We start from the raw sequence: 22,350 nt of genomic DNA on the forward strand, positions 1-22,350 counted from the left end.
TTATAATGATTAGCTATGTCCATAGTTCCATGTTATAATGATTAGCTATGTCCATAGTTCCATGTTATAATGATTAGCTATGTTCATAGTTCCATGTTATAATGATTAGCTATGTTCATAGTTCCATGTTATAATGATTAGCTATGTCCATAGTTCCATGTTATAATGATTAGCTATGTTCATAGTTCCATGTTATAATGATTAGCTATGTTCATAGTTCCATGTTATAATGATAGATTAGCTATGTTCATAGTTCCATGTTATAATGATTAGCTATGTCCATAGTTCCATGTTATAATGATTAGCTATGTCCATAGTTCCATGTTATAATGATTAGCTATGTTCATAGTTCCATGTTATAATGATTAGCTATGTTCATAGTTCCATGTTATAATGATAGATTAGCTATGTTCATAGTTCCATGTTATAATGATTAGCTATGTCCATAGTTCCATGTTATAATGATTAGCTATGTTCATAGTTCCATGTTATAATGATAGATTAGCTATGTCCATAGTTCCATGTTATAATGATTAGCTATGTTCATAGTTCCATGTTATAATGATTAGCTATGTTCATAGTTCCATGTTATAATGATTAGCTATGTTCATAGTTCCATGTTATAATGATAGATTAGCTATGTCCATGTTATAATGATTAGCTATGTCCATAGTTCCATGTTATAATGATTAGCTATGTCCATAGTTCCATGTTATAATGATTAGCTATGTCCATAGTTCCATGTTATAATGATTTGCTATGTTCATGTTATAACCTCGGGTTGCCAATCCCTAAGTAAAGGTCCAAATGTTGGTGGTGTTGACTTTATTATTTGATAATGTATAAAAATGTTACAAAAATAATAACAAATTGTGTTTGAGTTGTTTTTAAACCACATGGATGTACGGCGAACTCTACCACACACAGACTGAAACAATACGACCTTTATCTTCAACAAACAATGAGACCTTGTTCAGAAAGACAGAAACTTGCGACAAAGAGTCTGTTGTCATTTGTGTTGGTCTCTGCTCTGGGATGAAGTTTCCCCCAGGGTACAGATCTAGGATCAGCATCCCCTTCCCAATCCTAGCCTTAACCAGTAGTGAGGAAGATGGTCAAAACTGACCCAAGATCAGTGTCGAGGGCAACTTCACCCTACTCCGCAGGGTAAACATTTATACGTTAAAATTAAATTGGGATCCTTAAAGTTAAGAAAAATCCCTAACTGAACAGTGCAGTTATCACAAAACATTATTTTCTGTGTTATAGCCTAACTAGATGAAAAATCCCTAACTGAACAGTGCAGTTATCACAAAACATTATTTTCTGTGTTATAGCCTAACTAGATGAAAAATCCCTAACTGAACAGTGCAGTTATCACAAAACATTATTTTCTGTGTTATAGCCTAACTAGATGAAAAATCCCTAACTGAACAGTGCAGTTATCACAAAACATTATTTTCTGTGTTATAGCCTAACTAGATGAAAAATCCCTAACTGAACAGTGCAGTTATCACAAAACATTATTTTCTGTGTTATAGCCTAACTAGATGAAAAATCCCTAACTGAACAGTGCAGTTATCACAAAACATTATTTTCTGTGTTATAGCCTAACTAGATGAAAAATCCCTAACTGAACAGTGCAGTTATCACAAAACATTATTTTCTGTGTTATAGCCTAACTAGATGAAAAATCCCTAACTGAACAGTGCAGTTATCACAAAACATTATTTTTCTGTGTTATAGCCTAACTAGATGAAAAATCCCTAACTGAACAGTGCAGTTATCACAAAACATTATTTTCTGTGTTATAGCCTATAAAGGTCTGGGGGAAGTTTTGTATAATTTAAATTACATTTACATTTACATTTTAGTCATTTAGCAGACGCTCTTATCCAGAGCGACTTACAAATTGGTGCATTCACCTTATGATATCCAGTGGAACAACCACTTTACAATAGTGCATCTAAATCTTTTAAGGGGGGGGGTTAGAAGGATTACTTTATCCTAAAAACCAGAGAGGAAGAGGTACAGTCAAGATTACATATGGTTCTCTCTCTCACGTGCTCTTTCTCTTCACTAATGATGCCATTTGTGTGTTCATCCTTCGGACTGTTGCATGTAGAATATGCTAGACTATTCATTGATGATAGGCCCTGCAACTGAAGTTGCGAGTCATTGCAAGCTAAGACATTTCGAGATAAAGCGTTTGATTGCCGATAGATAGACCTAGAGCTCGGTTCTGACTGGTGGCTGACCTGACTATCCTGATAGATAGACCTAGTACACGGTTCTGTCTGTCTGGTGGCTGACCTGCCTATCCTGATAGACAGAGCACGGATCTGTCTGGTGGCTGACCTGCCTATCCTGATAGATAGACCTAGTGCACGGTTCTGTCTGTCTGGTGGCTGACCTGCCTATCCTGATAGACAGAGCACGGATCTGTCTGGTGGCTGACCTGCCTATCCTGATAGATAGACCTAGTGCACGGTTCTGTCTGGTGGCTGACCTGCCTATCCTGATAGATAGACCTAGTACACGGTTCTGTCTGTCTGGTGGCTGACCTGACTATCCTGATAGATAGACCTAGTACACGGTTCTGTCTGGTGGCTGACCTGCCTATCCTGATAATAGACCTATGCACGGTTCTGTCTGTCTGGTGGCTGACCTGCCTATCCTGATACACTCTTCTGTGGCTGCCTCCTTCCTATATACCTACAAGTTCTGTCTGGTCGACGTGCCTCTCCGTCGCTCGCTATGAAAGATGCAAGTGTTTCTGTTCTCGGAAGTACAGCAACTAAATCAATCTCCTCCGTTCAAAAAAATACTGAATCGTAGGAGTCGATTCCTTGACACGAAGAAATGGGAGTGTGCAAGGAGTCGAGGAATCAAATATTTTGGAGTCGACTCTCCACCACTACATCACCGTCGTTAACAGTTGTAAAAATGTCAAAGGCAAGCGCCCGCAGCAAAGTCCTTTATGGTAATACTTTGAGAAGGAAAAGCAAACTTTGGGAGGTGGAATTGAGGTAAAGTAATGGTAGTACATGGGACAATGCTTCACCGTCTGAAAGGGACGTACCGTCAGACCCAAACTGTTGCCGGCAGCAGCATTGTGGAATTTTATTCATTTTTCATAAGGAAAACCAATAAAAAAAAAAACAGGCAGTTTTAAAGTTAACAAAAAATTCTCCATTTGTCACATCCACCATGTCTCCATGGTGGTGGAAGGGAAGGTAAACCCAGAGTAGCTAACCGCTAAATGTCTTGAAACGCAGCGGGTGCCCTACAATTTCATATCACCTCTGACCGGAATATCGACCGCCAATTTCAGTTAATTTTCTCGACGATTCTACATGTTGAATCGACGCCATTCGACAACAGCTGATCTGTAACACCATGGCCACCTGCTGCTTTTAGCCCGTTGGGTCTTTCTGCCCTGTTTAAGGTTCTGTTATTCTGCTGGTAAAGGTGGGTCTAGTTGTGGCAGCACTGGGAGGATGAGGTTCCCGAAGGACGAGTCTTGAGTGATGAAGAAACCAGAAGAGTGTGCATGGGCATGCTGTAACAAAAACAAGGAAGATGAGTTACACATTAATGTACGAGAACAATAACCGCAGAAACCAGGGGGTCTTAGACAGTACAGCAACAAACTGCCCTTACTGTCTACACAGAGCTTCTGTCTGTCTGTATTCCTTACTGTCGACACAGAGCTTCTGTCTGTCTGTATTCCTTACTGTCGACACAGAGCTTCTGTCTGTCTGTATTCCTTACTGTCGACACAGAGCTTCTGTCTGTCTGTATTCCTTACTGTCTACACAGAGCTTCTGTCTGTCTGTATTCCTTACTGTCGACACAGAGCTTCTGTCTGTCTGTCTGTATTCCTTACTGTCTACACAGAGCTTCTGTCTGTCTGTATTCCTTACTGTCTACACAGAGCTTCTGTCTGTCTGTATTCCTTACTGTCTACACAGAGCTCCTGTCTGTCTGTATTCCTTACTGTCTACACAGAGCTTCTGTCTGTCTGCATTCCTTACTGTCTACACAGAGCTTCTGTCTGTCTGCATTCCTTACTGTCTACACAGAGCTCCTGTCTGTCTGTATTCCTTACTGTCTACACAGAGCTTCTGTCTGTCTGTATTCCTTACTGTCTACACAGAGCTTCTGTCTGTCTGTATTCCTTACTGTCTACACAGAGCTTCTGTCTGTCTGTATTCCTTACTGTCTACACAGAGAGCAGTATGGCTCTGGAGCTATAACCTACCCAAGGGCCCTGTTAAAATCACAGATCTAAAGTGGTTGAATTGGTCTGAGTAACAGTGTGGTTACCTCGCTTACACCCGTCCAATCCAAATATAGATCTATGCATACTTAAAAAGGAAGGAAGGAAGGATGCATTTCTGAGGTTTTACAAAGAGGTCAAGACCTTACCTGCAGAGCTGCTTCCTGCTGGGCAGCGATGCGCTGCTGCTCAGTGTGGTCTCTGAAGGCTTTATTCAGGGCAGGTCTGGAGAGAAGGATGGAGGGATAGAGGTCAGGGGTCATACGAGTCCCAAATAGCACCATATTCCCTATAGAGTACATGCACTACTATTGAGTTTTGACCAGAGGCTTATGGGCCCTGGTCTATAGTAGAACACTGGGAGTGGGCCCTGGTCTATAGTAGAACACTGGGAGTGGGCCCTGGTCTATAGTAGAACACTGGGAGTGGGCCCTGGTCTATGGTAGAACACTGGGAGTGGGCCCTGGTCTATAGTAGAACACTGGGAGTGGGCCCTGGTCTATAGTAGAACACTGGGAGTGGGCCCTGGTCTATAGTAGAACACTGGGAGTGGGCCCTGGTCTATAGTAGAACATTGGGAGTGGGCCCTGGTCTATAGTAGAACACTGGGACTGGGCCCTGGTCTATAGTAGAACACTGGGACTGGGCCCTGGTCTATAGTAGAACACTGGGACTGGGCCCTGGTCTATAGTAGAACACTGGGAGTGGGCCCTGGTCTATAGTAGAACACTGGGACTGGGCCCTGGTCTATAGTAGAACACTGGGAGTGGGCCCTGGTCTATAGTAGAACACTGGGACTGGGCCCTGGTCTATAGTAGAACACTGGGACTGGGCCCTGGTCTATAGTAGAACACTGGGAGTGGGCCCTGGTCTATAGTAGAACACTGGGACTGGGCCCTGGATTATAGTAGAACACTGGGAGTGGGCCCTGGTCTATAGTAGAACACTGGGAGTGGGCCCTGGTCTATAGCAGAACACTGGGACTGGGCCCTGGTCTATAGTAGAACACTGGGAGTGGGCCTTGGTCTATAGTAGTGGGCCTGGTCTATAGTAGAACACTGGGACTGGGCCCTGGTCTATAGTAGTGGGCCCTGGTCTATAGTAGAACACTGGGAGTGGGCCCTGGTCTATAGTAGAACACTGGGAGTGGGCCCTGGTCTATAGTAGTGGGCCCTGGTCTATAGCAGAACACTGGGACTGGGCCCTGGTCTATAGTAGAACACTGGGACTGGGCCCTGGTCCATAGTAGAACACTGGGACTGGGCCCTGGTCTATAGTAGAACACTGGGAGTGGGCCCCGGTCTATAGTAGAACACTGGGACTGGGCCCCGGTCTATAGTTGAACACTGGGACTGGGCCCTGGTCTATAGTAGAACACTGGGACTGGGCCCTGGTCTATAGTAGAACACTGGGACTGGGCCCTGGTCTATAGTAGAACACTGGGAGTGGGCCCTGGTCTATAGTAGAACATTGGGAGTGGGCCCTGGTCTATAGTAGAACACTGGGAGTGGGCCCTGGTCTATAGTAGAACACGGGGAGTGGGCCCTGGTCTATAGTAGTGGGCCCTGGTCTATAGCAGAACACTGGGACTGGGCCCTGGTCTATAGTAGAACACTGGCACTGGGCCCTGGTCTATAGTAGAACACTGGGAGTGGGCCCTGGTCTATAGTAGAACATTGGGAGTGGGCCCTGGTCTATAGTAGTGGGCCCTGGTCTATAGCAGAACACTGGGACTGGGCCCTGGTCCATAGTAGAACACTGGGAGTGGGCCCTGGTCCATAGTAGAACACTGGGAGTGGGCCCTGGTCTATAGTAGAACACTGGGAGTGGGCCCTGGTCTATAGTAGAACACTGGGAGTGGGCCCTGGTCTATAGTAGAACACTGGGAGTGGGCCCTGGTCTATAGTAGAACACTGGGAGTGGGCCCTGGTCCATAGTAGAACACTGGGAGTGGGCCCTGGTCCATAGTAGAACACTGGGAGTGGGCCCTGGTCTATAGTAGAACACTGGGAGTGGGCCCTGGTCTATAGTAGAACACTGGGAGTGGGCCCTGGTCTATAGTAGAACACTGGGAGTGGGCCCTGGTCTATAGTAGAACACTGGGAGTGGGCCCTGGTCTATGGTAGAACACTGGGAGTGGGCCCTGGTCTATAGTAGAACACTGGGAGTGGGCCCTGGTCTATAGTAGAACACTGGGAGTGGGCCCTGGTCTATAGTAGAACACTGGGAGTGGGCCCTGGTCTATAGTAGAACACTGGGACTGGGCCCTGGTCTATAGTAGAACACTGGGACTGGGCCCTGGTCTATAGTAGAACACTGGGACTGGGCCCTGGTCTATAGTAGAACACTGGGACTGGGCCCTGGTCTATAGTAGAACACTGGGACTGGGCCCTGGTCTATAGTAGAACACTGGGACTGGGCCCTGGTCTATAGTAGAACACTGGGAGTGGGCCCTGGTCTATAGTAGAACACTGGGACTGGGCCCTGGTCTATAGTAGAACACTGGGAGTGGGCCCTGGTCTATAGTAGAACACTGGGAGTGGGCCCTGGTCTATAGTAGAACACTGGGACTGGGCCCTGGTCTATAGTAGAACACTGGGACTGGGCCCTGGTCTATAGTAGAACACTGGGAGTGGGCCCTGGTCTATAGTAGAACACTGGGACTGGGCCCTGGATTATAGTAGAACACTGGGAGTGGGCCCTGGTCTATAGTAGAACACTGGGAGTGGGCCCTGGTCTATAGCAGAACACTGGGACTGGGCCCTGGTCTATAGTAGAACACTGGGAGTGGGCCTTGGTCTATAGTAGTGGGCCTGGTCTATAGTAAAACACTGGGACTGGGCCCTGGTCTATAGTAGTAGGCCCTGGTCTATAGTAGAACACTGGGAGTGGGCCCTGGTCTATAGTAGAACACTGGGAGTGGGCCCTGGTCTATAGTAGTGGGCCCTGGTCTATAGCAGAACACTGGGACTGGGCCCTGGTCTATAGTAGAACACTGGGACTGGGCCCTGGTCCATAGTAGAACACTGGGACTGGGCCCTGGTCTATAGTAGAACACTGGGAGTGGGCCCTGGTCTATAGTAGAACACTGGGACTGGGCCCCGGTCTATAGTTGAACACTGGGACTGGGCCCTGGTCTATAGTAGAACACTGGGACTGGGCCCTGGTCTATAGTAGAACACTGGGACTGGGCCCTGGTCTATAGTAGAACACTGGGACTGGGCCCTGGTCTATAGTAGAACATTGGGAGTGGGCCCTGGTCTATAGTAGAACACTGGGAGTGGGCCCTGGTCTATAGTAGTGGGCCCTGGTCTATAGCAGAACACTGGGACTGGGCCCTGGTCTATAGTAGAACACTGGCACTGGGCCCTGGTCTATAGTAGAACACTGGGAGTGGGCCCTGGTCTATAGTAGAACATTGGGAGTGGGCCCTGGTCTATAGTAGTGGGCCCTGGTCTATAGCAGAACACTGGGACTGGGCCCTGGTCTATAGTAGAACACTGGGACTGGGCCCTGGTCCATAGTAGAACACTGGGAGTGGGCCCTGGTCCATAGTAGAACACTGGGAGTGGGCCCTGGTCTATAGTAGAACACTGGGAGTGGGCCCTGGTCTATAGTAGAACACTGGGAGTGGGCCCTGGTCTATAGTAGAACACTGGGACTGGGCCCTGGTCTATAGTAGAACACTGGCAGTGGGCCCTGGTCTATAGTACAACACTGGCAGTGGGCCCTGGTCTATAGTACAACACTGGCAGTGGGCCCTGGTCTATAGTAGAACACTGGGAGTGGGCCCTGGTCTATAGTAGAACACTGGCAGTGGGCCCTGGTCTATAGTAGAACACTGGCAGTGGGCCCTGGTCTATAGTAGAACACTGGCAGTGGGCCCTGGTCTATAGTAGAACACTGGGACTGGGCCCTGGTCTATAGTAGAACACTGGGACTGGGCCCTGGTCTATAGTAGAACACTGGCAGTGGGCCCTGGTCTATAGTAGAACACTGGGACTGGGCCCTGGTCTATAGTAGAACACGGGGACTGGGCCCTGGTCTATAGTAGAACACTGGGACTGGGCCCTGGTCTATAGTAGAACATTGGGACTGGGCCCTGGTCTATAGTAGAACATTGGGAGTGGGCCCTGGTCTATAGTAGAACACTGGGAGTGGGCCCTGGTCTATAGTAGAACACTGGGAGTGGGCCATGGTCTATAGTAGAACACTGGGACTGGGCCCTGGTCTATAGTAGAACACTGGGACTGGGCCCTGGTCTATAGTAGAACACTGGGAGTGGGTCTTGGTCTATAGTAGAACACTGGCAGTGGGCCCTGGTCTATAGTAGAACACTGGCAGTGGGCCCTGGTCTATAGTAGAACACTGGCAGTGGGCCCTGGTCTATAGTAGAACACTGGCAGTGGGCCCTGGTCTATAGTAGAACACTGGGACTGGGCCCTGGTCTATAGTAGAACACTGGGACTGGGCCCTGGTCTATAGTAGAACACTGGGAGTGGGCCCTGGTCTATAGTAGAACACTGGGAGTGGGCCCTGGTCTATAGTAGAACACTGGCAGTGGGCCCTGGTCTATAGTAGAACACTGGGACTGGGCCCTGGTCTATAGTAGAACACTGGGACTGGGCCCTGGTCTATAGTAGAACACTGGGACTGGGCCCTGGTCTATAGTAGAACACTGGGAGTGGGCCCTGGTCTATAGTAGAACACTGGGAGTGGGCCCTGGTCTATAGTAGAACACTGGGAGTGGGCCCTGGTCTATAGTAGAACACTGGGAGTGGGCCCTGGTCTATGGTAGAACACTGGGAGTGGGCCCTGGTCTATAGTAGAACACTGGGAGTGGGCCCTGGTCTATAGCAGAACACTGGGAGTGGGCCCTGGTCTATAGTAGAACACTGGGAGTGGGTCTTGGTCTATAGTAGTGGGCCTGGTCTATAGTAGAACACTGGGACTGGGCCCTGGTCTATAGTAGAACACTGGGACTGGGCCCTGGTCTATAGTAGAACACTGGGACTGGGCCCTGGTCTATAGTAGAACACTGGGACTGGGCCCTGGTCTATAGTAGAACACTGGGACTGGGCCCTGGTCTATAGTAGAACACTGGCAGTGGGCCCTGGTCTATAGTAGAACACTGGGAGTGGGCCCTGGTCTATAGTAGAACACTGGCAGTGGTCCCTGGTCTATAGTAGAACACTGGCAGTGGGCCCTGGTCTATAGTAGAACACTGGGAGTGGGCCCTGGTCTATAGTAGAACACTGGCAGTGGGCCCTGGTCTATAGTAGAACACTGGCAGTGGGCCCTGGTCTATAGTAGAACACTGGGAGTGGGCCCTGGTCTATAGTAGAACACTGGCAGTGGGCCCTGGTCTATGGTAGAACACTGGCAGTGGGCCCTGGTCTATAGTAGAACACTGGCAGTGGGCCCTGGTCTATAGTAGAACACTGGCAGTGGGCCCTGGTCTATAGTAGAACACTGGCAGTGGGCCCTGGTCTATAGTAGAACACTGTTAGTGGGCCCTGGTCTATGGTAGAACACTGGCAGTGGGCCCTGGTCTATGGTAGAACACTGGCAGTGGGCCCTGGTCTATAGTAGAACACTGGGAGTGGGCCCTGGTCTATAGTAGAACACTGGCAGTGGTCCCTGGTCTATAGTAGAACACTGGCAGTGGGCCCTGGTCTATAGTAGAACACTGGCAGTGGTCCCTGGTCTATAGTAGAACACTGGCAGTGGGCCCTGGTCTATAGTAGTATTTCACTGACACGACCCACTATTGACAGATATACATTTTGTATTCCTCATACCTAGCTCCAGGGTTATTCATGGCTGAGTTATGTATCAAGTGTCTCTTCTCCTTGTCCAGATCAGCCAAAATGGCAACACGGTTCTTGTTCTGGACTCCTGATGACAGAAAAAAACAGAAGATCATGAAAATAAGGGCTCTATTCCAGCTAGCTCTGATCCAGGGCTCTATTCCAGCTAGCTCTGATCCAGGGCTCTATACTAGCTAGCTCTGATCCAGGGCTCTATTCCAGCTAGCTCTGATCCAGGGCTCCATTCTAGCTAGCTCTGATCCAGGGCTCTATTCCAGCTAGCTCTGATCCAGGGCTCTATTCTAGCTAGCTCTGATCCAGGGCTCTATTCCAGCTAGCTCTGATCCAGGGCTCTATTCTAGCTAGCTCTGATCCAGGGCTCTATACTAGCTAGCTCTGATCCAGGGCTCTATTCCAGCTAGCTCTGATCCAGGGCTCCATTCTAGCTAGCTCTGATCCAGGGCTCTATTCCAGCTAGCTCTGATCCAGGGCTCTATTCCAGCTAGCTCTGATCCAGGGCTCTATTCCAGCTAGCTCTGATCCAGGGCTCTATACTAGCTAGCTCTGATCCAGGGCTCTATTCCAGCTAGCTCTGATCCAGGGCTCTATTCTAGCTAGCTCTGATCCAGGGCTCTATTCCAGCTAGCTCTGATCCAGGGCTCTATTCCAGCTAGCTCTGATCCAGGGCTCTATTCCAGCTAGCTCTGATCCAGGGCTCCATTCTAGCTAGCTCTGATCCAGGGCTCTATTCCAGCTAGCTCTGATCCAGGGCTCTATTCCAGCTAGCTCTGATCCAGGGCTCTATTCCAGCTAGCTCTGATCCAGGGCTCTATTCCAGCTAGCTCTGATCCAGGGCTCTATTCCAGCTAGCTCTGATCCAGGGCTCTATTCCAGCTAGCTCTGATCCAGGGCTCTATTCTAGCTAGCTCTGATCCAGGGCTCTATTCTAGCTAGCTCTGATCCAGGGCTCTATTCTAGCTAGCTCTGATCCAGGGCTCTATTCCAGCTAGCTCTGATCCAGGGCTCTATTCCAGCTAGCTCTGATCCAGGGCTCCATTCTAGCTAGCTCTGATCCAGGGCTCTATTCCAGCTAGCTCTGATCCAGGGCTCTATTCCAGCTAGCTCTGATCCAGGGCTCTATTCTAGCTAGCTCTGATCCAGGGCTCTATTCCAGCTAGCTCTTATCCAGGGCTCTATTCTAGCTAGCTCTTATCCAGGGCTCTATTCCAGCTAGCTCTGATCCAGGGCTCCATCCAGGGCTCTATTCTAGCTAGCTCTGATCCAGGGCTCTATTCCAGCTAGCTCTGATCCAGGGCTCTATTCCAGCTAGCTCTGATCCAGGGCTCTATTCCAGCTAGCTCTGATCCAGGGCTCTATTCCAGCTAGCTCTGATCCAGGGCTCTATTCCAGCTAGCTCTGATCCAGGGCTCTATTCCAGCTAGCTCTGATCCAGGGCTCTATTCCAGCTAGCTCTGATCCAGGGCTCTATTCCAGCTAGCTCTGATCCAGGGCTCTATTCCAGCTAGCTCTGATCCAGGGCTCTATTCCAGCTAGCTCTGATCCAGGGCTCCATCCAGGGCTCTATTCTAGCTAGCTCTGATCCAGGGCTCTATTCTAGCTAGCTCTGATCCAGGGCTCTATTCTAGCTAGCTCTGATCCAGGGCTCTATTCCAGCTAGCTCTTATCCAGGGCTCTATTCCAGCTAGGCCTCTATTCAATCAGATATTCTTTATCCCACATCTGCATAAAGGTAGTTTTTTTGGCGATGTCGTAAGGTGGAACTGCGTTAGAGCTGTCAAATCCACAAGCGGCTCCTAGCATCATATCTAAAGCAGACAATGTAGCCTTGTTTGTAATCTACACCTCGATTTGGCTGATAGAAATCTTCATTATTTCGTGGAAATGTAACAAGCACAGTAATAATTTGATAAACTGATTATGGCAGTAGGCCGAGTATGGCAATAGTCATGTAAACCACCTTACTCTGTTTATCATAAATCGGCGAAAGGTCAAAGTGTAAGTACGCGGATTAAAACACCTGGTTCTTCTGAATTAAAAGGGCAAGTACACAAGTTCATTTTAGTTCCAGCGGTGTATTTGATCTGCACATGTGCCAGCATCAGTAGGGCAAGCCTCCCTTTTGACCATATAGATCTTAGTCGCGCAATTTTACATCTAACTAAGATGTTTGGTGCAGTATTTCTCAAGTGAAATAAAATGTAAAACTCATCTGTCGTTGATTGAAAACAAACACTTCCCTACTGTTGACCAATCGTGCCCGACAGGCAGGGAGGCTAGAACACCAGGCGGGGAGGCTAGAACACCAGGCGGGGAGGCTAGCACACCAGGCGGGGAGGCTAGCACACCAGGCGGGGAGGCTAGCACACCAGGCGGGGAGGCTAGCACACCAGGCGGGGAGGCTAGCACACCAGGCGGGGAGGCTAGCGGGGAGGCTAGGACACCAGGCGGGGAGGCTAGAACACCGGGCGGGGAGGCTAGCACACCGGGCGGGGAGGCTAGCACACCGGGCGGGGAGGCTAGCACACCGGGCGGGGAGGCTAGCACACCGGGCGGGGAGGCTAGCACACCGGGCGGGGAGGCTAGCACACCGGGCGGGGAGGCTAGCACACCGGGCGGGGAGGCTAGCACACCGGGCGGGGAGGCTAGCACACCGGGCGGGGAGGCTAGCACACCGGGCGGGGAGGCTAGGACACCAGGCGGGGAGGCTAGGACACCGGGCGGGGAGGCTAGCGGGGAGGCTAGCACACCAGGCGGGGAGGCTAGCACACCACGCGGGGAGGCTAGGACACCAGGCGGGGAGGCTAGGACACCAGGCGGGGAGGCTAGGACACCAGGCGGGGAGGCTAGAACACCAGGCGGGGAGGCTAGAACACCAGGCGGGGAGGCTAGGACACCAGGCGGGGAGGCTAGGACACCAGGTGAGGAGGCTAGGACACCAGGCAGGGAGGCTAGCGGGGAGGCTAGCACACCAGGCGGGGAGGCTAGAACACCAGGCGGGGAGGCTTGAACACCAGGCGGGGAGGCTTGAACACCAGGCGGGGAGGCTAGAACACCAGGCGGGGAGGCTAGAACACCAGGCGGGGAGGCTAGAACACCAGGCGGGGAGGCTAGGACACCAGGCAGGGAGGCTAGCGGGGAGGCTAGCACACCAGGTGGGGAGGCTAGGACACCAGGCGGGGAGGCTAGGACACCAGGCGGGGAGGCTAGGACACCAGGCGGGGAGGCTAGGACACCAGGCGGGGAGGCTAGGACACCAGGCGGGGAGGCTGATGCGACACCGTGTGCATGCTAACGTGCTAGTTAGCGACACCATCCGCTAGTTAGCGCACAAGGAGAAAGCACTGAGCTGGGAGAAAGACAGGATCCTTCACAGCTCGCCATGATTAGCTGAGATAATGGATAATATTGGTAATGATGAACTTGTTTCGCCCCTGCGGTGTACCGGAGTCCTCTTTAGGACGAGCTGGCTAAACAAGCACGCCGTGTCCTTTGCTCCAGCCTGCCAAACTCCTGCCCTCGCTGTCGTTAACAGAACTCCTGGAAAACAGTGGCCGACATGCGGGGGCGAAGGACACTGTCTACCGGTGTTCAGCTAGCTAGCTACGGTTGTCTTCCCCGTCCTTTCAGTGGGGTTTATCGGCAGCTGGCATCCAACTCTACTGTTCATTAACACCACCTGCTGGAGTGTAGTGATGGGTAGTTGGCGAACGAGTTCATTTGGCTCCCTGACTGGCTTACTGCTAATACTTCTTTCTGAGTTCAAAACAATGTTTTTCTGCAGATAAGTTACATTAGGCCGAAAGTCTCAGAATGCCCATCACTACTGGAGTATAAAGAGGGGTTACTGCAGACGCAGGAAAGCACCAAATTGCAGAGTGCAGTTCCACCCTTTTTCAAAAAACCCTTCCCTTGTTTAGACCATAACATCATCATAATAATACATGCAGGAACTGATCTGAACTGTTCTGGATGGGAAGCATGCGGATGACTTTCATTGAAGTGAATGTGGAAAAACAAAAGTATTCATCTTAGAAATATAGTTTTCACACAAACTTTATATGTCTGAACTCAAAATAAAATAGGATTCGCAAAAATAACATGGTCACTGTGGTAGAATGTCTACTTTGATTGGTCACTGTGGTACAATGTCTACTTTGATTGGTCACTGTGGAAGAACGTCTACTTTGATTGGTCACTGTGGTAGAACGTCTACTTTGTCGATTTTCTGCATTTATTTAAGTCCCATCATCGGGTATTGGACTAACCTGGTCACTGGGAAGATGCTCTCAAAATGTCGGTTCCCGTAGAGGTGGAGCAGTACAATAATGAGATGGAGTGACGTCGGAATGCCACCCGGCCGCAAGCAAAGTCGGGAGAAGAGGAATATTGGGACACAGAAAGGTGGATTTAGAATATATAGAATGATAGAATAGATAGATAGAATGATAGAATAGATAGATAGAATGATATAATAGATAGATAGAATGATAGAATAGATAGATAGAATGATAGAATAGATAGATAGAATGATAGAATAGATAGATAGAATGCCCATCACTACTGATTTCTGAGTAGGAATGGATATGATAGAATAGATAGATAGAATGCCCATCACTACTGATTTCTGAGTAGGAATGGAGGGGGGGGGGGGGGAAATGAGGAAGAGGAGGTCGAAGAGAATGAGGAAGAGGGCAATAAAAATGGAGATGGCGTGTCGAAGAAGATTGGCGTCAAGTGTAAACAGAGTGACCTGGAGGAGATTGGCGTCAAGTGTAAACAGAGTGACCTGGAGGAGATTGGCGTCAAGTGCAAACTGAGTGAGCCCGTGCACCAGACCGAATTATGGAAGTGAATGAGTTAAGTGAGGAGGAAGGTGTGGTGAAGAGCTCAGAACCAGAGCCTGGCATCAATGGACTGGATAAACAAGAATCTGGTCCAGTAGGAGTGACATTTCGAGAAGGTGGATCCTTGCCTTTTGGCAGATCCATTTGTGGTTTCAGGGTGGGTGGGAAAGGAGTTGGGTGCAGTTGAATCAGTGACGGTAACCTGTAGTGGATTTGTGATATTTGTTTGTGTTTCTTCTGACCAGGGGGAGCGGGCGATCCGTGTCACGCAACTTGGGTCAAGATCTGTTTCTTGCTTCGCTTTTAGAAACGGGGCACCATTGAAAGGAGTGATTTCTAGGGTAACGTTACGTGTGGAGGTGGAGAGATTGAAGTTGAAGATTCCTGGTGTTTGTGGTGCGACGCCGATCCGGTGGTGAAACAGTTACTGTCGGTCCTTTTGAGTCAGTCTTTACAGAACAAGGTCATGTTAGGATATCAGTTATCCTGTCAGTCCTTTTGAGTCAGTCTTTACAGAACAAGGTCATGTTAGGATATCAGTTATCCTGTCAGTCGTTTTGCGGCGAATCCACTGCACTGTTTCAGGTGCCTCGTTTATGGTCATGTTACAGCCGTGTTTAGGAGGGAGAATCCAAGATGTGGGTAGTGTGCAGGAGGGCATGGGGATAGAGGATTGTGTCGTTTCGGTGGATAAAGTTGTGTCAACTGCAGGGGTGCTCATGTTGCTGGGGATAGGAAGTGTCCGGAGGGAAGGAGGCAGGTTGATGTGGCCAGAGTCAGAGTAGTATAGGTGTCAGCTCCTGAGGCTGTGAAGAAAGTAGAGAAGGATGTTGTCAAGGGTGAGGGATTCTGAGAGGATCCCTGTGAATAGTAGATCTGTGCCAGAACAGAGGGATAGGCCAGTGAGTGATATGTTCTTCAGTAAGGTTGGCTTCTTAGCATTTGTTGTCAACTGTACTGCAGAAATGGAACGTAAAAATCACAGGAAATAGATGTTGTGGTGGCCGCTGCAGAGAAATGCTTGTGGGTACGAGATTTGACTTCAGAAGAGTTACAGGGTATGTTGAGTGGTGGTGTCCCGTCATCTCAGGTCGTTGACCTGGGGTAGGATCAGATAGGGTTTAAGGAGTATAGGGTTAGTTGGTAGGGTAATGAAAATATATATATATATATTTTTCATTTTAAATGTTTTCCTGGTTCCCCATCAAAGTGTAATGGATCTATACTATAGTTTAGTTGGGGGAGGTAAAGCAACATATTGGAAGCAAACCACCATTAAACCTCACAGAACAAGTACTGAACTCCACAGGGAAGGAAGTTGAATCATTAGGTAGGCATTTCACACGTGTCCATATATAAACAGTACTATTAGGGAAATCGTTCTTCTTGCAAAGCATGTAAACGTTTTAATATGAATCTGACTATGCACAATAACCGTTTTATTGTGTGTGTCTGTATCCCCGATTTGACAGCTCCACAACGCAGTTACACCACTGAGGTATAAAGAAGTGAATTTCCGCTATGCGGTTTGAATAGAGCGTTAGGACTCGGCATCAACAAGCCTTTTGCTACTTGACTTACCCGGTGCAGGCGACGCCATGTCAGAAAGACTGGTTGCAACCTAAACAATATAAAACCATAACTAGCTATCACAGTGCTAGCTAGTTAACATTTGGACTGGGGATCAGACGAATCGACCACGGACAGCAGGTGTTTCAGATTGTACCAATCGTTCAAATAGCTACACAACTATCACAGATAATCGTATGTTTGACATCAACTAAACTACTCTGCTTAGATACAGAAACAAACACCGCTAAATTACTTTTTTTACTCGGTCAGCGTGTCAACAAAAGTCACGTGATTAGTACCCGTGTCAATACTTCCGGTAGTGTCATCGTACTTCCGGGACTGCGCAGTGCAAGTCAGCTGACAACTTTAGGTTGCAGATAGAGTGTCCAGCATTTGATACACGGGATTGGAAATAATCACACACACACACACACACACACAAAAAACGACCATTCCAGGCCAAAAAAACCGGTAAATCCGTTGTCGGATTTCCATCGTTTGTACAATGAGTGCTGGTACCCCAAAATCTCTAGCGTCGTCGGGACAAAAACCCATTCAGGAGATCTGTCATCCGCTTGGAGCCGAGGAGACAGCGCCAGTCCTCACACCCAGTCCAGATGTCGGAAACACCACTACCAGCATCAGAGGGAAGGTAAAGCCAATACATTTCGATCGCTAGAAAAGCTAAAATAAATCAAATAGATAGTTTGGACCGTATTCCGTACTTTGATGTACTGATGTAGTTTTGGGATGATAGATCGTCTAGGGTATTTCCATCTAAAAGGACACATGAGCACCAACGAAGTTCTTAGGAGCATATCAAATGAAATCTAATTGTCTATATATATATATATTTTTAAAGAAATTATTTATAACCATTTTCCGTCCTAAAAATTAACAATAAGCAAAGGCTTTGGTCTCTTGTCAAACAGATGGAAAATAGATCTTAGACATCTACCAGGAAAAGTCTTAAAAGAGATTAGAAATGCATCAACTCAATAATGTTGAAGTAATGCCCCCTGCCAACTAATATACACTCAATAATGTTGAAGTAAAGCCCCCTGCCAACTAACATCAACTCAATAATGTTGAAGTAAAGCCCCCTGCCAACTAATATACACTCAATAATGTTGAAGTAAAGCCCCCTGACAACTAATATACACTCAATAATGTTGAAGTAAAGCCCCCTGCCAACTAACATCAACTCAATAATGTTGAAGTAAAGCCCCCTGCCAACTAATATACACTCAATAATGTTGAAGTAAAGCCCCCTGACAACTAATATACACTCAATAATGTTGAAGTAAAGCCCCCTGCCAACTAATATCAACTCAATAATGTTGAAGTAAAGCCCCCTGGCAACTAATATCAACTCAATAATGTTGAAGTAAAGCCCCCTGCCAACTAATATCAACTCAATAATGTTGAAGTAAAGCCCCCTGACAACTAATATACACTCAATAATGTTGAAGTAAAGCCCCCTGCCAACTAATATACACTCAATAATGTTGAAGTAAAGCCCCCTGCCAACTAATATACACTCAATAATGTTGAAGTAAAGCCCCCTGCCAACTAATATACACTCAATAATGTTGAAGTAAAGCCCCCTGCCAACTAATATACACTCAATAATGTTGAAGTAAAGCCCCCTGCCAACTAATATACACTCAATAATGTTGAAGTAAAGCCCCCTGCCAACTAATATACACTCAATAATGTTGAAGTAAAGCCCCCTGCCAACTAATATACACTCAATAATGTTGAAGTAAAGCCCCCTGCCAACTAATATACACTCAATAATGTTGAAGTAAAGCCCCCTGCCAACTAACATACACTCAATAATGTTGAAGTAAAGCCCCCTGCCAACTAATATACACTCAATAATGTTGAAGTAAAGCCCCCTGACAACTAATATACACTCAATAATGTTGAAGTAAAGCCCCCTGCCAACTAATATCAACTCAATAATGTTGAAGTAAAGCCCCCTGGCAACTAATATACACTCAATAATGTTGAAGTAAAGCCCCCTGCCAACTAATATACACTCAATAATGTTGAAGTAAAGCCCACTGCCAACTAATATACACTCAATAATGTTGAAGTAAAGCCCCCTGCCAACTAATATACACTCAATAATGTTGAAGTAAAGCCCCCTGCCAACTAATATACACTCAATAATGTTGAAGTAAAGCCCCCTGGCAACTAACATCAACACTTATATTGAGTTTTGGAGAAAATATTTGCCTTTTGTAAGTTTATGAAACATTGACTTGTGCCTTGTAATTTTGTTACCAAAAACTCACATATGTTGAAGATATTTTCTAATTTCTCTCCCTCGTGAGGAGGAAGGATCATTAAAGTTAACAGAAGAAACAAGTAAAGGACCTACCAATTAGACCAGCTTGCTTAGGGGGACTCTTCTCCAGGTTCATCTCTCTGTAGGTGATGGCTTTGTTATGGAAGGACCAGCATGCTTAGGGGGACTCTTCTCCAGGTTCATCTCTCTGTAGGTGATGGCTTTGTTATGGAAGGACCAGCTTGCTTAGGGGGACTCTTCTCCAGGTTCAGCTCTCTGTAGGTGATGGCTTTGTTATGGAAGGACCAGCTAGCTTAGGGGGACTCTTCTCCAGGTTCAGCTCTCTGTAGGTGATGGCTTTGTTATGGAAGGACCAGCTTGCTTAGGGGGACTCTTCTCCAGGTTCAGCTCTCTGTAGGTGATGGCTTTGTTATGGAAGGACCAGCTAGCTTAGGGGGACTCTTCTCCAGGTTCAGCTCTCTGTAGGTGATGGCTTTGTTATGGAAGGACCAGCATGCTTAGGGGGACTCTTCTCCAGGTTCAGCTCTCTGTAGGTGATGGCTTTGTTATGGAAGGACCAGCATGCTTAGGGGGACTCTTCTCCAGGTTCAGCTCTCTGTAGGTGATGGCTTTGTTATGGAAGGACCAGCTTGCTTAGGGGACTCTTCTCCAGGTTCATCTCTCTGTAGGTGATGGCTTTGTTATGGAAGGTTTTGGGAATCACTTCCTTTTAGGTGGTTGTAGAATTTAACGGCTCTTTTCTGGACTTTGTTAATTAGCGGGTATCAACCTAATTCTGCTCTGCATGCATTATTTGGTGTTTTACGTTGTACATTTGTAATTTTATTTAACCTTTATTTAACTAGGCAAGTCAGTTAAGAACAATTTCTTATTTACAATGACAGCCTATCAAAAGGCCTCCTGTGGGGAACGGGGGCTGGATATATATTTAAAAAAAAAGATTATTAAATATATATATATATATATATATATATATATACAGTACTGTGCAAAAGTTTTAGGCAGGTGTGAAAAAATGCTGTAAAGTAAGAATGCTTTCAAAAATAGACATGTTAATGTATTATATTTATCAATTAACTAAATGCAAAGTGAGTGAACAGAAGAAAAATCTACATCAAATCCATATTTGGTGTGACCACCTTCAAAACAGCATCGATTCTTCTAGGTACACTTGCACAAAGTCAGGGATTTTGTAGGCATATCGTCAAGGTGTATGATTAAACAATTATACCAAACAGGTGCTGATGATCATCAATTCAATATGTAGGTTGAAACACGATCATTAACTGAAACCAGAAACAGCTGTGTAGGAGGAATAACACTGGCTGAGGGAACAGCCAAACTCCGCTAACAACGTGAGGTTGCTGAAGACAGTTTACTGTCAAAAGTCAAGACTGAGCACAGCAACAAGACACGAGGTAATTATACTGCATCAGCAAGGTCTCTCCCAGGCAGAAATTTCAAGCCAGACAGGGGTTTCCAGATGTGCTGTCCAAGCTCTTATGAAGAAGCACAAAGAAACGGGCAACGTTGAGGACCGTAGTCGCAGTGGTCGGCCAAGGAAACCTTACTGCAGCAGATGAAAGACACGTCACTTCACAGTCGGGAAGATGCCCAGCAGTGACGTCAGATCAGAATAGGCAGGAAACAGTTTAAAATGTCATATCCCTCCTCCCCAACCCTGTTTTTCATCCATTTGTATAGCAGACCCTTTGTTTGAGGTCAAAAGCTTTTTTTTGAAATCAACAAAGCATGAGAAGACTTTGCCTTTTGTTTTGTTTGTTTGTCAATTAGGGTTTGCAGGGTGAATACCGTGGTCTGTCCTACGGTAATTTGGTAAAAAGCCAATTTGACATTTGCTCAGTACATTGTTTTCACTGAGGAAATGTATGAGTCTGCTGTTAATGATAATGCAGAGGATTCTCCCAAGGTTGCTGTTGACCCATATCCCACAGTATTTATTGGGGTCAAATTTATCTCCACTTTTGTGGATTGGGGGTGATCAGTCCTTGGTTACAAATATTGGGGAAGATGCCAGAGCTGAGGATGATGTTAAGGAGTTTAAGTATAACCAATTGGTATTTGTGGTCTGTATATTTAATCATTTCATTTAGGATACCATCAACACCACAGGCCTTTTTGGGTTGGAGGGTTTATATGTTGTCCTGTAGTTCATTCAATGTACTTGGAGAATCCAGGGTTTTATGGTAGTCTTTAATAGCGGACTCTAACATTTTTAATTGATCATGTACAGTACCAGTCAACAGTTTGGACACACCTACTCATTCAAGGGTTTTTCTTTATTTTTTTTAAAAACTATTTTCTACATTGTAGACTAATAGTGAAGACATTACAACTATGAAATGACACATATGGAATCATGTAGTAACCAAATAAGTGTTAAACAAATCAAAATATATTTTATATTTGAGATTCTTCAAAGTAGCCACCCTCTGCAGCAGATGTAACTCTGGGTCTTCCTTTCCTGTGGCGGTCCTCATGAGAGACAGTTTCATCATAGCACTTGATGGTTTTTGTGATTGCACCTGAAGAAAATTCTTGACATTTTTCCGGATTGACTGACCTTCATGTCTTAAAGTAATGATGGACTGTTGTTTCTCTTTGCTTATTTGAGCTGTTCTTGCCATATTATGGACTTGGTCTTTTACCAAATAGGGCTATCTTCTGTATACCACCCCTACCTTGTCACATCACAACTGATTGGCTCAAACACATTAAGAAGGAAAGAAATTCCACAAATTAACTTTAAAACAAGACACACCAGTTAATTGAAATGCATTCCAGATGACTACCTCATGAAGCTGGTTGAGAGAATGCCAAGAGTGTGCAAAACTGTCATCAAGGCAAAGGGTGGCTACTTTGAAGAATCTCAAATATAAAATATATTTTGATTTGATTAACACTCATTTGGTTACTACATGATTCCATATGTGTTATTTTATAGTTTTGATGTCTTTACTATTATTCTACAATGTAGAAAATAGTACAAATGAAGAAAAACCCTTGGATGAGTAGGTTTGTCCAAACTTTCTGTAAGTACAACTTCTGTATGACTGACACCTTTTAGTGAGAGGTCTAATGCTTTAATATTTAATAGTTTCTGCCCTCCAAATTCATATTCATTATATAAATAGGCCTTTTTAATTTAGTCTGGCTTGCCGTTCCAAATTAAATAGATTTTTTTGGGGCTCATTAATTTTTTATACATTTTCTTTTTTTGCAGCCTTTTTCTAAAATGGATTAAAATGTTTTTTCCCCTCATCAATCTACACACAATACCCCATAATGACAAAGCAAAAACAGGTTTTTAGACATTTTTTGTTGTTGTAAATGTAAAAAACTGAAATCACATGTACATAAGTATTCAGACCCTTTACTCAGTACTTTGTTGAAGCACCTTTGGCAGCGATTACAGCCTCTGATTGTTTTCTTAGGTATGACGCTACAAGCTTGGCACACCTGTATTTGGGGAGTTTCTCCCAT

At 46.4% G+C, this 22,350-nt stretch overlaps 2 protein-coding genes across 4 annotated transcripts in view; one reads left to right on the top strand and one right to left on the bottom strand.

The window, feature by feature from the left end:
- Positions 1–2,655: 2,655 nt before the first annotated feature.
- On the bottom strand, positions 2,656–16,841 carry LOC106568576 (SOSS complex subunit C-like). 2 transcript variants are annotated; one of them, XR_006758442.1, is made up of 5 exons: positions 16,539–16,837; positions 10,084–10,180; positions 4,432–4,507; positions 2,738–3,562; positions 2,656–2,668 (listed from the first exon to the last, which is right to left on the bottom strand). XR_006758442.1 is itself a non-coding variant. In XM_045692693.1 (4 exons), the coding sequence occupies exons 1-4, from the start codon at positions 16,555–16,557 to the stop codon at positions 3,455–3,457; spliced, it is 300 nt and encodes a 99-aa protein (XP_045548649.1). In that variant the 5' UTR covers positions 16,558–16,841; the 3' UTR covers positions 3,097–3,454. The 2 variants fall into 2 exon arrangements, 1 of the variants encoding a protein (XP_045548649.1); XM_045692693.1 differs by lacking the exon at positions 2,656–2,668 and having other exon boundaries at positions 3,097–3,562; positions 16,539–16,841.
- Positions 16,842–16,883: 42 nt separating this feature from the next.
- LOC106568583 (sorting nexin-30) overlaps positions 16,884–22,350 on the top strand; it is a 79,200-nt gene continuing 73,733 nt past the window's right edge. Inside the window, exon 1 of one of the 2 annotated variants that reach the window (XM_045692692.1) lies at positions 16,884–17,181. In XM_045692692.1, coding sequence (XP_045548648.1) covers positions 17,035–17,181 — 147 coding nt within the window. In that variant the 5' untranslated portion in view covers positions 16,884–17,034. The remainder of the gene's footprint in view (positions 17,182–22,350) is intronic. The other variant, XM_045692691.1, reaches the window with a different exon arrangement.

Source organism: Salmo salar, chromosome ssa13 (assembly GCF_905237065.1).
Source record: "Salmo salar chromosome ssa13, Ssal_v3.1, whole genome shotgun sequence".
Classification (NCBI taxonomy): Eukaryota; Metazoa; Chordata; class Actinopteri; order Salmoniformes; family Salmonidae; genus Salmo; species Salmo salar.